Below are 15,746 nucleotides of genomic sequence, written 5' to 3' on the forward strand. Positions count from 1 at the left end.
TGTTTTATACTCCAACTCACACACAGTTAGCAGATTTGTTGACAAAGGCACTTGGTGCTCGACAATTGTTTTCTTTACTTGACAAAATGAGCATAATCAATATCCATGGACCTGAAGCTAACCTTGAGGGGGGCTGTAAAGATACTAGACTCAAGGTTAAAGCAGCAGTGAGGCAAGAAGCAGAAACAGTGAAGTGAAGTGCTTGTGAAACAGAGTAAAGCAAAGCAAGTGATGGTGTTGACACAAAACGGCACAAGGGACTTATGCTACTTGTAGTTTTCAATTTGTATTAGTTATTTAAGTTCACACGTGAGTGTTGCACGTGCTATATGTAACTGTTCTCCGTGTAATTAGGGAATTAGTTTCTGTTTCAGTTAGCTGATCTGTTAGTATATATATATTGAACCCGTGTACAGATAATGAATCAATTCATTTTCCCAGAATCAGAATATAGAAAGTTCCTCCAGAAGTTTCTTTTCTCTATCTCTTTTCTTAGCTTCCGTAGCTCTCTCTATTCTCTGTTTTCCAATCTTACAAGCACATTCTTAGTCCCCAGTTGTCTTGCATTAATAATGTTACAGACTTGGCAGAGGACAAAAATATTGAAGATAATGGTATTACTGTCCTTCTTATTAATGCCAATGATGGTTTGCCCTTTGAACTGGCATGTCACTAAGATGCCAAGTTGATACAGAGCTGGGATGACAACGTTTCTCCATATGGCCATGTTGATAAGTGGTTCGGTTTTTCTCAATGGTGGCTTTTCCATCAGTTCCTTTGATGGTGTCTCAGTCAATAATCCAAGGCCACCAAAAAGAGTCACAACAAAGTTTGCCCAGACTAATTGGATGGTCGTAATTGGAGAATCTCCGCAAAACATTGTTGTGATAGAGGTTATCAACAACCCTGATATATTCATGGTGAGCTCAAGTTGCATATACTTGCGAATATTGTCATAAATACATCTTCCGCATCTGACAAGAGTCACAAGACTGTCCAAGAAACTGAGATTTCCATCCACGATGATGATGTCAGAACTTTGCCTAACCATTTCAGTGCTGAAAGTCTGTATAGTGATCCCTACATCAGCTTCCTTTAGTGCTGGAATCACATTTGTTTTAATTCCAACCATTGCTACTGTGTGACCTTTTTTCTTCAAACATTGCACTAGAAGGAGCTTGTCAGAAGGGATTAAACTTCCATTAAGATGATTTTATCCACTTCATCCATTTGCTTGTCGTTGATGTAATTTTGAAAATCTTTAGCCTCAAGCTTCAATTTATCTGCATTGGGAAGTAGTCCACACTTGCAAGCTATGTCTTCCAATATTGAGACATCATCTTCTGAAACCAGTATGATATTAACTCCAGCATTTATCCAAGCTTCTATTTCTCTTTTTGTCGAGTCAGCCGCCTCTGAGTTTATTGATCGCCAACCACTTTTGTCAATACAGACAGTTGTGACTGAATTCATGGTGAGACAAGCCAAGGGTTGTTGAACAGTGGCCTTGCCAAATAGCATCTTCTTATTCCAATAACCAGTGGCAAGAGTGACTACAAAAGGTATCCCTTCTGTTACACCAAACAGAAGCTTAAGAATTGAAGTTGATAACGTGTTGAACTTCCCATTTGGTGTCAAGAAAATTTTCTTATTCGTATCCATGATCTCTTTACTTGCAATCAGTGGCGACTCCAGGAATTTTGTCCAGGGTGTTCCTATTTCACTTTGAAAAAATTTCGGGTGTTTCGGGACATTTCGGTAAATACAGGCCAAAATTCAAGATTTGGCCTTAAAAAAAAAAAAAAAATTTAAAACCAAAACAAATTTGCATTCTGTACACCGAAAAACCTCAAAAGGAAAAAAAATGAAAAGAAAATAAATAAATAAGGAACTTGTACAATAAACTATAAGTTCATTTGAAATATTAATAAAATTATTAATTATTATTATTTAGTTGTTTCATAAATTTGTTTGCCTTTTATAAACTATAATTTGTTGTATTGTTGTTTCATTAATTATTAAATTATTAATTATTTTTTAGCCTAATATAATTTAATTTGTTTATCTTTTATAATATATTAGTTAATTAAATTATTAATTATTAGTGTTTAATTGCTTCATTAATATTTTTTTACTAACTACTAGCAGTCTAGCTAGCACACACCCCCATAATTTAATTTTTTTTTATAATGTATAAAGACAATTAATTATGCCTCATCCTGATGCCCCTGTCAATTAGAAAATTTCACAATCACACCTTACACTAAAACACACACACCAACACCAACAGATAAGATAAACTGAAAAGCCAAATTCAAAAAGTAAAAAACAAACAAAAAAAAATTAATAAAGCTAAAGTTCGGTTCGACCAATCACAGACAAAAAAAAAATTAATAAAGCTAAAGTTCATTCATTTCCTAAGAGAGAGAGTTTCATAATTTTCATTCATTTCAGTTCACAGAGAGAGAGAGAGAGAGAGAGTCAGAGAGAAAAATGAAATACCTGGAGGGAGGGAGCACCGGAGTAGCCGAGCAGGGAGCAAGCGATCCGATCTCAAGCAGCGTTGACGACGACGACGATGAGGGGCAAGCGACGACGGGCGGAGGGGGGAGCGAGCGATCCGATGAACCTTGAGATCTCCGTCTGTTGCTCGGAGCGAGCGAGCGAGCGATCCGATCTCAAGCGGTGACAGCATTGAAAAGAACCCATTGCTCTGTCTTTAGGTTTGGATTGGATTTTAGTGATTTCTTTTTTTTTTTTTTTTTTGATACTTTAGTGATTTCTAAAATACGGCGTTGAAATGAAATACTTTAGTGTTTTTTGATTTAGACCTTTAGGACTGAGGCATTTCTCTGTGTTTTTTTTTTTTTTTTTTTTGGGAGAATCCGTGGATTTGCTACGTTGGGCTTGCCGTGGGCTCTGTTACAATTTTTTTTTTTTTTTTTTTTTTTTTTTTAAATTTGAGGGTGTTCCTAATTCTATGATTGAGGGTGTTCCTAATACAGAGGAAATAAAAATAAAAAAAATTTAAAAAATTCAGGATTTTTTTCAGGTCAGGGTGTTCCTAGGAACACCCTGAGTTGTAAGTGGTGCCGCCACTACTTGCAATTGCTTTCCCCTTGAGGTCTGGGAGGTTAAAATGAAATCTTTTCTTTTGAAGCATAAAATGGAAGAAGAATACTACAAGGATGAGGATGGAGAGTAAAAGCCCTGTAATTTGTATGCCAGTGTTCAGCATATCAAGTTGCACTGGTAATGGGATCTTGTTGAGGGCGCCATAGGTAACCTTCTTTAACAAGTCACCCAATGTCGTGTTCATGCCCACTGATGTAACTGGCATGCGACCTTTTCCATCAATCACCTTTGGACCATAGAACAAAAATGGGTTTTCGTTGTTAATGGTGGAGTCAGGATCATCATCCAGTTTTATGTATTCACCAAATACGAGCAAACCATCAGCAGGGACTAGAGATCCCCTCTCGAGGCATACTATGTCACCCAACCAAACATCTGAGATGGATACTTTCTGTAACATCCCGTCAGTTAAAAAAAAAAAAAAAGTAAGTCAACATTTTGTGGACCACATGTGCCCCCACCTAACCCCACTACCCATCATTCTCATCCACTCAATTTCACCCACATCTCTTTTCTCTTTTGGCCGGCCCTCTCTTTTCTTTCTTTCATTTTCTCTCTTTTCATTTTACTGAAACACACACACACTCACCCGCCAGCCTCCACTCCAAAACACACCATCTCACCATCATTTTTCCGACAAGATCACCGGAAAAATACTTAGGAACTCCAAAGCATCTTCATCATTTTATTTGAGGTAAAAGTTCAAATCTTTTTTTGATGGGTATTATGTTCTTATTTGAGGTTATTTTACCCAAACTTTAATAATGTTATTCATGTGGTTTAAGAGCTTTGGAAATGATATTCATGTGTTTATATGTATGGGTTTTGGTCTTGGTGGATGTATTTGATGAGTGAGTTCATGATTTTTACAATGATGGCTATCTAAGGCTTGTTATGGTGAAAATTTAGAGGTTTTGAGTTATAATATGTGATAGATGATGAATATAATTTTTATTGATTATTTGGAACTAGTTAAAGATTTAAATTGTTTGTCTTGGAGAAAATTATGATTTTGGTGTCATGGGTCACTTGATGATGTTATAAAAATCTTGTAGGAAGCACTTGTAAAGTGTGGAGGTTTTGATGTTAGATATGACACCTTGGAAGATTTATGAGTATAAATAGGAGTCTATGCCTTGCAAATTAAAGTGTTTTGAGAAATTTTGGAAGTAGAATACATTACATGTGAGGTTGAATACTAGGGTTGCCTAATTGAATTCTTACTTGGCAATTCCTAATTTGTAGTTAGATACAATTTCAAGCTTTGTACTCATTGTGATAGATTTGCTTGACATTGTTTAGGTTCTAGCTAATCTCCCCTTGGAGCTTGGAGAATTAGGATTTTGCGGTTGCGAGGTAAGTAGCTTTTTAATGGGTATTTTTGGAAAATAACCATGTCTTATAAATGTTGTTTTTGAGTCAAACACATTTTGGAAAATGATATATATGGATATATGCTTTCTTAAAAGTATTGTGTTGTGACCCTTACTATATATGAAAAATGCATCATATTTGGTATTGCATTTGGGGAAATGCATGAATTTTAATATGAAAAAATGAGCATCTTTTATTTAATCTTTGATAAGAAAATCATTGATTTTATGGTGTATTGAAAAATTTAAAGATGCTTATCTTGTCTTGTATTATTTGAAAAATTGTTAGAAAATCTTTTGACAAGGATGAAGTTTGAAAACCTTACAAACTTTGTAGAAGTTAGATTATTTAAGGTTTTTCTAAAACTACTTGGATATGAACTATGTGTTTCAAAGTAAGGTAACCTGTGAGTTTATGTGATTTTAGCCCTATGCCATGTGTAATTTCCCGGTGATCACCCGATTTGGTTTCCGTAGTCTTTGTGACAATGGAATCAAATTTAGGTCAGTGCCATTTCACTTTGGATGATGTTTTCTTCCCTGTTGTCCATGGGGGAAAGAGGTTCCTTGATTGTGTGTGGGTGAGGCTGCTGTCCATGGGGCCAAGAGACCACATGCAAGAGAGGTCCTATTTGACGTGCTCTCTCTACTGCCCATAGGGGGAGAGAAAAACCTTGAGGGTATGTGTGAGGCTGCTGTCTATGGGGCCAAGAGTCTGCATATCAGAGAGGACAATATCATGCCAGTTGTGAATGGGTGGATTCCCTGACTAGTTTATGTGGTAGTGTGGTAGATTTGTGATAATTTATTATATGTTAGATATTATGGTTTTAGAAATTATATTGTTGATGCTCACAGATTATAGTATATAGTTTCAATGTATTTACTTTGAGAAACTTTATGCTTCATTATGTAATCATTCTTGTCATATTGTTATTATTAAAGATGAAACTTGCATTTCCCCCACCCCCATTAATGTGCTACTTATTGGGCTCTGTCTCATTCCATTATTTTTATAAACTTTTCAGAGATGGCAACAATCTTTTGAGACAGCTTTTTGGTGGCTAATAGTAGTTAGACTAATTACTGATGGAGGCTGAATTTTTGTAATGGATATATTAGATGGAGTACATCTTAGACTAGGCTTGACTCATTCTTTTGTATATTATAGTGGTTATGACTGTATTTCCATTGATGGGACAAGCTGTTGTCATGTAATTGTTTTATTCAAACCTCTATTCTTTTGTGGCCAATGGTCCCTGTAATTAATGCTTAGAGCTCTGACTTACTCTGAGAGTATATGTTATGAGATTATCATGATGATTCTTGATGTTGGCACTTGTTAGGATTTATGTTGATTGAATTGTCAAAAAAAAAAAAAAAAAAAAAAATTATAGGTACTTGAGACATCTTTCTCATGCCTTGGACCCTTTGGGGTTTGGGGCGTGACACTTTCTGTGAGCTTCCCCCTCTAATGACCTTAACTTCCACTTGGTGCATTTCCGAAGTATTCTGCCTTCTTGACATCTGCCGCGAACGTTCGAGCCGAAGTTCCCGTAGGGAATGAATAACCACAAGCACCACGATGAAAAGAATTGTGATGACACTTTTATGCCAATCGTTTGGACTTTTCATAACGATCCCAAAGCCAAGTAACAGCATTGCATACACGAAGAGAAGAAAAATAATCCAATCATTGCATGTTTTCAAGAGTGATTTGAAGCAGCCTCGTGCAGGAGCCTGTGTTAGGGAGGGTGATGAATTAACAATATCTATGCGTTGAGTACATGGATCTTGCTTAAGACCAGGGATTCCCTTCTTTAAATCAGTACCTAAAGCCTCTGCAATTCTTTGGATGCCTCCAAAATTTTATATTGAATCAAAGTTCTTCTCCTTTACCATCTTGGCAATATATGCTTGTTGGAGTTTTACATCACAGATACAGTTGTCTTTCTTACCATCCAAATTTACAGTAATGGAGACTTGAGCTGATGCAGATGAGATTTCCAAATCCTGAGAAATAACAATAAGATGATATATTAGAGTTTTGCAAATAACATAATTATTTACAATACAATACAATATACCAAAAAAAAAAAAAAAAAAAAAAAAATTCTGTGACCTAACTCAATGAAATGGTTGCGTGCCATACTGCCATGCGTAACTCATTTGGGAGCAAAATGATGCGAAAATTTACAAAACATAGTTTCTATCTTTTCATGTTTTCTCTTCAAGAAAACATTTAATAACTCAAATGATCAAAAATGCTAATTAATCCTTATGCTTAATATGTGAACAATTGTTTTCATTATCAAGTTAAAATCTTCATCTTATTTAGCCCAGAAGAATAAATAATCATAATCTGAAACTTGACAATTCTAATTGAGAACTACCAGTCTACCACTGCACTTTTCCGCATGGCAATGTTAAGGCAGCTTCTTATGGAAATAGAATATTAAAGTAGCACTATAGTCTTTTATGTTCTTTTTTTTGGATAATAAATTGGTTCATTATATAACCCTATTTTTTGGTGAAGAATTTGATATAAATAAATAAAACACACACTTTTTGATGTGAAATATACCCAATATCCTACACTTTCACACCAAATTTCTATATTTTACAAATGATATGAAAGAATAAAAACATAATGTGGAAGAATGTGAACATGACGTGGAAGAATGTGAACACTATTAGATGTAAAATAATAATTTCCTTAAAATAAAACCCATGCCAAAATACTAACGAGTACTTACTATTCTCTAAGTGTTTTTTTGGTCATGGACTAATTGCATGGGATGCTCCCATGATATCAATAGAAAGATCAAATTGATTGAATGACCAAAAACTAAGGCACGTTTGGTTTATTAAATGGAGAGGCAATAATAATCTTTACTATATATTAAATATAAAAGATAATGAAATGAACTATTACATTTATAGTTATTTTTTTATACAATATTTTTGGTCATTTTGGAGAGGAGTAGTTACTTCTCAATTTAAAGAATAACTATTTTTAAGAAACAACTATTCCCTACAATAAATATGGAACCAAATAATCAAATAACTATTTCACATAAATAATAATTCATTAAAGGACCTATTACAGCATAACAAGCATGCCCCAGGAGTCAACGTTACAAGTTACAAGTTGCACTTAGGATTTTATTTTCAATGTGTAATTAATCAAAGATCTTGCGATTAATTATAAATGAATATAGTTTCCATTTCTTGTTTATGAAAGGAAAGGTTACTAGAAAATTTTGAGATGTTATGTAAAGCGGAAACTGTTAACATAAAAAGAAATAAAAAAGAATAATAATAAAAGCATTTTTCTACGCATGCTTTTTCTTTAGAAATGGATGATGAGAGAAATATTTCATTGTATGTGTTGCTTTGTCCTCCTTTATATATAGAAAACCAAATGGTATGATGCCAAAATATACAACTCTTTGACTTTAATGACTTTTGAGTTTTGACATAGATGTAGACTGAATCTACTATGGACACTTATTTTGAGTTAGGTCTGACCGAATATTTTGAACACAACCTAATGTTTTTCTAAGATAAATCATTTTCACTTTTATGGAGCAATTTTTTTACGGGAAAAAGTAGTACTTTTTAACATTTCAGGTTGTATTTTAATATATATATATATATATATATATATGGTAAAAACATGTACCAGAAGTTCCAAAACACCTATAAAAAATAAAAATAATTAAAAAAGGAGAAAAAGAACTTGGAGTCTTTTGACTCAATATTGTAAAAATGAGAGTTTATTGGATTTATGTGTACTGTGCAAAGTTTTTTAGGTAAATGAGAAGAGATGCAAATTTCGGTATTAGTGTTGTCGAAATACAAGTAAAAGAAGAGAGAGAAACTGACAAATCTGACATAATTTTGGTATTTCGGTAAAGATGTTGCCGAAATTCAAGGAAAAGGTTAAGGGAGAAACTGACATCAATTTCGTTATCAATTGGATTGTTGAAATTCAATTGTCATTTTGCTTTTGTTAGATTCTTTTTTTTCGTCACTTTTCCGTTTGGTTAGTTTCTTCATAGTTTATTTTTGTTTAAAAAATAAAGATAAGCAACCCAAGGTGATTGAACCTTTGAGCAAGGGTTATTCCATGTAAGAAGCAGCCAGTAGACTACTGCACAACATGTTTAATCTATATGGAAACTAAATTAACTTATTCTAAAACTGATAGATATTTCAAGTTTTCAAAAACACAAAAACACACACTTTTTTTTATTATTATATACTTTCCAAAAATTGATGGTTATGATAACAAGAATGGTAAATTGAAATTATAGTTCATCCACGATGATGTCAAAATTAATTAATATTAACAAAATAAAAATAAAATTTTTGTAAAAACTAGTAACTTAATTAAAAAGAATAAAGTTTAGTTACAAAATAAGTTGTAGCCTAATGTTATAACCTTATTCAATAAATTTTTATTGGAGGTGAATTTTGACAAATTCATCAATGGATTACATCTTCTTTTTATATCCTCCATGCTTGCAAAATTTTTAGGAAATTAAAGATCAATAGCTATATCATCAATAAAGTATTTAAATTGCAAATTTTTGTAATTTAAAATTATGCATAAAATATAAGCTTATAGATTGTGGGGGCCAGTTAATCAAGAGGTACTGTTAAGGTAGTGCTAACTGGGCCTATGGCTCGATCTGAGGACGTTAGACCATCCTAGGAGGTCCAGATAAGATTATAAGGAGAACGGAGTGAAGAGAGGAGTAGAGATAATATGAGATAAGTCCAACTAGCGTCCAAGGTCAGTACGAGTGCCATATCATCATAGACTTACTTCGAAGTTACATCATCACTAAGAGTTAGACGTCAGACAAGGGATAAGAAAGGAGAAGGACAACAAATATCTTTAAAAAGCTATTACCTCCGCATTAAATAACTCCCAACTAACTCTCTGGCCGCATTAATGTGGAAGTAACGCCTAAACAGTGATCAAGCAGCCTTACAGCACCAGTTGATAGTTCTGAGAAGTGCTGGATGGGACAGGAAGGAGTTTCCCGAATCTAACCTACATGTGTGTGGTAGGGATGACACCAAGACTGGAGTATATAACATGGAAAGATGTACCAAAAGAAAGAAGGAGAAAAAATAAAGGATTATCTAAGAACAGGACTGTGCACTTTGGTATAACATTATTGTTCAACAAGATAATATAATACAAACTCCTTGAGTTATTCTGAGGACAGATTTTCTAATCTTACTTGAGTCTAACAGTCTTAGACTACCAATTTAATTATTTTTCTTCTGGAATAGATCTAGTTCTTTCATTCACGCTCTACAAATTTATTGTTTGGGCCACTTAGGTTTGAGCCCAATCCTGTTTTGGGTCCAATCCAATTTCAATCCTTACAATTAGTGCCGTCTGTGGGAAGAGCTTGATATAGTCTAAAGGAGATTTGGTTACAATGTTCACAATGGAGGAGGCAGGTCTACATTAGGCAGCAGCAGGACCACACCATATAGATGTTGATCTACATCAAGTAGAATCAAGGGGTTCCTAGCATGGCAATCCGCGCAGGAGCCTCGAATGGAGAGGGGGCCATGAGGGAAGTGTGCACACAACTCATACCAGTAAAAGTCAATCTCGAGGGAAGAGTCATGTTTCCCATGCAAAGAATGACAGAGATGCAACGTGAAATCGATGAGTTGAAGAGAGAGTTACGTCATGCTCGGCGAAGACATTCACCGCCCAGCTCCGAACCATCCTCTAAAGAAACAGATGGTTCTAGTTATAGACGGAGATCCAGAACTTCATCCAGCAAGACCTTTTCCTATAAAGAAGAGCACCACCATAGACGTAGGTACAAAAGCCCACCTTGCAAAGGCTTGGGGAACGATGCCATGAACAAGGCGCTGAGTCAAGTTTCTAAATCACCTTTCATACGGAACATAGAGGACGCAAGCCTTCCTCAGCGATTTCATCAACCCAGATATTTAATGAAATAGAAGGAGAGTACGATGATGTGGCCATTAGCAATTTCAAGGCTGATCTTCCAGCCGAGCATGATTTGAGGAAATCTTTAACTGGTAAACCTATTACTAGTGTACACTAATTGATGGATCGGATTGACAAGTACATAAGAGTAGAAGAAGACCAATTGCAGGGGAAAGCAAAGGCTAAGGTGATCCCTCATGAAAGGAGGGATTTCAGGTCGGACCTGTACAATAATAACCAACCTCGGAAAGACTTTGTTGGGCAGTCAGGATCTGCTAACACCTAGGTGGTTAACGCTGTGTTTCGAGAGCCAGTTCAACAAGTACTAGAGAAGATTAAGAATGAGCCGTTTTTCAAATGGCCAAACAAAATGGCAGGAGATCCTATGAGACGCAACCAGAACCTTTACTGCCACTATCATCAGGATCATGGACACACGACTGAGGAATGCAGAAATTTATGGGACCATTTAGACCAGTTAGTCTGAGAAGGGAAGTTAAAGCAACTCTTGCATCATTCCAGTGGTCGGGTAAGCCAAGCAGGCTCCGAGCTTCGGGGAGATGCTTCTTCAAGACTCCCCCTTGGCATAATAAACGTTATTTTTGCTACCCTGGGGAGGACTGGATCTTGTCCGTCTAGGGTAATGTCGGTATCTTGTTCTCAAGCCGAGGAGTCTAGCACAATGTCTAAGAGAGCCAAGTTGAGCATCTCGTTAGTGTTCGGTTTTTCAGATGAGGACCAGATTGGAACCATACAGCCCCATGATGATGCTCTTGTGGTAACTCTGAGAATTGGTGGGTATGATGTAAAAAGGGTGATGATTGACCAAGACAGTGCTGCTGACATAATGTACCCTGAATTGTATAGGGGGTTAAATTTGAAACCTGAGAACTTGACGGCCTATAGTTCTCCTCTAGTGAGTTTTGAGGGAAAATTAGTCGTTCCTAAAGGTCAGATCAGATTACCTGTACAGACTGGTACGGATGTGGTGGAGGTGGACTTCATTATCGTAGATGTTTTCTCTCCATATACGGCCATTATGGGTAGACCTTGGCTTCATACCTTGGGGGCCGTCTCCTCTACTCTACACCAGAAGATGAAGTACCCATCTGGAGACCGGGTTTTGGAGATAGTAGGAAATCAAATTGCTATCCAACAATGCTTGGTAGCGGCTATCCAACATCGACTTGAGGTGGAGACCTCAGCCACCGCTGATAATAATTTATAGCAATCAGAAACCGCGACGTTACCCTTCAACGGACCAGCCGATGAGGCGAAATGTGAAGATCTAGAGAGGATAATCGTTGGTCATGATCCGGAGAAATTCTTTCAAGTTAGGGCTAAACTGCCTTTGTAGGAGAAAAAGCAATTAGTTGAGTTCCTCAGAGAAAATGTTGATGTGTTCGCATGGAATGCGTATGAAGCCTCGGGCATAGACCCAAGTTTCATCTGTCATCATTTAAATGTTAACCCTTCCATCACTCCGAAGAGGCAGCCACCTCGACGTCTGTCAAAAGAGCACACCGAGGCTGTTAGAAATGAAGTGGCCAAGCTCAAGCAGGCAGGAGCTATCAAGAAAGTTTTTTATCCTCAATGATTAGCCAACATGGTGGTAGTGAAAAAGAAGACTGGGAAATGGCGAGTGTGCATAGACTTCACGAATCTCAATAAGGCCTGTCCCAAGGACCCTTTCCCTATGCCTAGGATAGACCAGTTGGTGGATGCAACAGTAGGTCATCCTCAAATGAGCTTTTTGGATGCCTTCCAAGGATATCACCAAATACCGTTAGCATTGGATGATCAAGAAAAGACAGTTTTTGTTACTCCCATTGGAAACTATCATTATAAAGTGATGCCCTTTGACTTGAAAAATACAGGGTCTACTTATCAACAGATGATGACTAAAATGTTCGAATCACAATTGGGCAGGACCATTGAGGTCTATATCGATGATATGGTTATGAAGAGTAAAGTGGTGTCCGGGCATGTGGGAGATCTTACGAGCATTTTTGGAATTCTGATAAAGTACAAGCTACGTCTGAATGCTTCAAAGTGTTCATTTGGTGTAAGTTTCAGAAAGTTCTTGGGATACATAGTGACTCACAGGGGAATCGAGGTGAATCCAGATCAGATTAAGACCATTAATGGCTTACAAGCATCTCGGAATCCTAAGGAGGTGCAGAAACTGACAAGGATGACTGTTGCTTTGAACTGATTTATATCTAGGTCAGTTGATAGGTGCAGACCCTTTTTCCTCTCACTACATAAATGGAAAGGATTTGAATGGAATGAAGAATGTGCTGTAGTGTTTCAGCAGTTGAAAGAGTACCTATCTCGGCCACCCATCATGTCTAGTCCTGAGGTGGATGAGGTCCTGTTTACCTATTTGGCAGTAGCCTTCCATGCAGTAAGTTTTGTTCTGATACGAGAAGATAGTGGCATCCAAAGACCAGTCTATTACGTAAGTAAGTCGCTTCATGAAGCCGAGGTGCGGTACTTATCATTGGAAAAGGCTATCTTGGCAGTAGTGCATGCTACACGAAAACTCCCCCATTATTTTCAGGCGTACACCGTGGTGATTCTGACTCAATTACCACTCAAGTCCATACTTCGAAGCGCAAATTATACTGAGAGGATTGCTAAATGGGGCACGATTCTAGGGGCTTTCGACATCAAATATATGCCTTGTACGTCTGTGAAAGGTGTTAGGTTCTAAAGACTTAGGTTTTTATGTATTTAGAACTCTAATGTGTATTGTTGGCAAACCATGATCAAAACAATATGTTTAATCGTGTTTAGACTTGCTCAAAGTTGGTTCGTTTATGTAAAGTTGGAATAAGCTGATGCAGGAACCATTTAAGCTTCTCAGCCTAGTTCGATCAATAGAAGCTTAGGCTCGATCAATCGAAAATCGGGTCAGAGGCGTTTTTCTGCAGAATTCCAACTCAGCCCTAGTTTGTTTAAAACATTTAGGGTTTTCTAATTTGTCCTAAGTATAAAAAGCAAGCCCTAACCACGTTTTAGTGTTGCTCATATTGCTGTTTGTGTAAATCTCTAGTGAGATCTAGAGGAGCTTTCCTTTACACAAATTTAGAGTTTTCAAGGAGGAGATATTATCTACACCTTGATGATCAATTCAGTTGCTGCTATTGAAGTTTAAAGAAACACAAGTAGGTGCGCTTGTATCTGGTGGTTAATCTAAAAAAGAAGGAGTCCGTGAATTCGAAACTTGCACGTGATCATGTCAGTAAGTTCTACTGGTAGGTAGCAATAAGAAGTCGAGTGTAGGGGCTTGTAAGTCTTATTGTATGAATTTCGATTCTTTCAAGATAGTGGATTCAGGTTTACCTTGAGGATAATTAGGTTAAATCCTCCCCAAGTTTTTACCAGTTTGGTTTCCTGGGTGATCATATCTTTATGTTATTTATCTTTTCGCTGCTATGCATGATATGATTGTTGTGATTGTGATAACCTAGATTTATTAAATTGGACTAAGTAACAACTTGGCTAATTACCTAGGTTAATCCAATTGTGTTTTTAAGGGGTCTAAAAACCATCAAGTGGTATCAGAGTGGGTTGCTCTCTTGTTGTTAATTTTTTGATCACTGAGCTGATCCTTGACCCCTGTTGTCATGGAACACAAACACCCTCTTGTTATTCCTCCTCACTTTGATGGGAATAATTATGCTTATTGGAAAGTAAGGATGAAAGCATTTCTGAAATCGATTGATAAGAGAATCTGGAACTCCGTTGAATACGGATGGGAGAAGCCCACTACTCCTGTTAGTGAGTGGCAAACTTCTCAAAAAGAAGCAGCCGCGTTCAATAGCAAGGCTATGAATGCTATCTTTAATGCTGTTTCTATGGAGGAATTTAAGAGAATTTCTAATGTTGAGGTTGCTCATATTACTTGGAATATCCTCCAGATTGTGCATGAAGGCACAAAGGCTGTCAAAATCAACAAATTGCAGTAGTTAACTTCTAAATTTAAAAACATTAGGATGTCTGATGATAAATCTTTTGATGAATTCTATGCTAAACTCAATGATATTGTTAATTCTGCTTTTAACTTAGGTGAAATCTATAATCAACCTAAAATTGTTAGGAAGATTCTTAGATTGTTAACTGAAAACTTTAGACCCAAGGTGACCGCTATCACTGAAAGCAAAGATATGGACTCCATTCCTGTTGATGAACTTGAAGGATCACTTCAATTTTATGAGTTAGACCTACCCAAAACTAACAAATCCAAATCAATGGCTCTTAAGTCAGTTGATGATGTTAAGGTTGGTGGATTTGATGATGAGCTCTCTACTATAGAGATTGCTTACCTTGCCAAGAACTTTAGAAACTTTCTTAGGAATAGTAACAGAAAGGCAAGAGGTATGAACACTGCTGAACCTAGAAACTTTAGGAAGAATGATCCCACTCAGGTTAACAATAATGATAAACCTAGAGAAAAAGTAGATCAATCTTCAAATAATTCTATGGGTCCTCACTGTTTGGATGTCAAGGGTATGGTCATATGAAATCTGAATGTCCTACCTATTTGAAATCTAAGGGTAAGGCTATGACCTTCATCTTCTTCTGTGAGTGAGATTGTGTATGAACCTTCTGTGAGTGAGATTGTGTATGAAACTGTCAATCCCCCTGTGAGTGAGGTTGTCAAACCCATAGAAGTTTCATCATCTAGGAAGATTGGGGTTGATCTGAAAGAGTTTAAACCTAAGAAACCTACCCTGTCTAAGGACAAGTCACATGATAAACCTGCATGGGTTTGTCATTTTTGTGGAAAGTCTGGACACATTCGTCCAAACTGTTACAAGTTGCAAGCTACAAAGAGTGCAAACAAATCAAAAGTACTTGTGCCTCAAGCACAAGATCCTATGGTACTCATCGGTGAATTGGTAAAGGCTTTAAACCTTCTTTCCAATCCTGGAGTTGGTAATCATTCCCAAGTGAATAAGAACTCCAATGCTCATGGTGCATCTAAAAGGTTTTAGATGCAAAAGACTCGAACTAATTGAGTCTTTCTGACATGGTCCTTGTGCTTCGTTGCTATATCCTTTGTGACCTTTTGTTCTTTGGTTTTGTGTTTTTTTTTTTCTTCTTTGTTTCTAGGATTTGCATTGCATAATATTCATGCATTTCATTCTAGGTGTTTTTTTTTTTTTCCAATAAATTTTTTTAAAAAAAAAAAAAAAAAAAGGGAGAAGAAAAAGAAAGCAAATTTTGTTTTGCACTAT

At 36.5% G+C, this 15,746-nt stretch overlaps 2 protein-coding genes and 1 long non-coding RNA gene across 3 annotated transcripts; 2 read left to right on the forward strand and 1 right to left on the reverse strand.

Moving 5' to 3' along the window:
* Nucleotides 1-511: 511 nt before the first annotated feature.
* On the reverse strand, nucleotides 512-1,132 carry LOC126728646 (putative calcium-transporting ATPase 13, plasma membrane-type). The gene has a single exon (XM_050434441.1). It carries the CDS (start codon nucleotides 1,130-1,132, stop codon nucleotides 512-514), a length of 621 nt encoding a protein of 206 aa, XP_050290398.1.
* Nucleotides 1,133-3,567: 2,435 nt separating this feature from the next.
* Nucleotides 3,568-4,528, forward strand: LOC126726925 (uncharacterized). The gene is made up of 2 exons (XR_007656097.1): nucleotides 3,568-3,829; nucleotides 4,438-4,528. It is a non-coding gene; the product is annotated as an uncharacterized LOC126726925 (long non-coding RNA).
* Nucleotides 4,529-11,182: 6,654 nt separating this feature from the next.
* Nucleotides 11,183-11,728, forward strand: LOC126728647 (uncharacterized). The gene has a single exon (XM_050434442.1). The coding sequence runs from the start codon at nucleotides 11,183-11,185 to the stop codon at nucleotides 11,726-11,728; it is 546 nt and encodes a 181-aa protein (XP_050290399.1).
* The last annotated feature ends 4,018 nt before the right edge of the window (nucleotides 11,729-15,746 follow it).

The sequence above is a fragment of the Quercus robur genome, chromosome 5 (assembly GCF_932294415.1).
Source record: "Quercus robur chromosome 5, dhQueRobu3.1, whole genome shotgun sequence".
NCBI lineage: Eukaryota > Viridiplantae > Streptophyta > Magnoliopsida > Fagales > Fagaceae > Quercus > Quercus robur.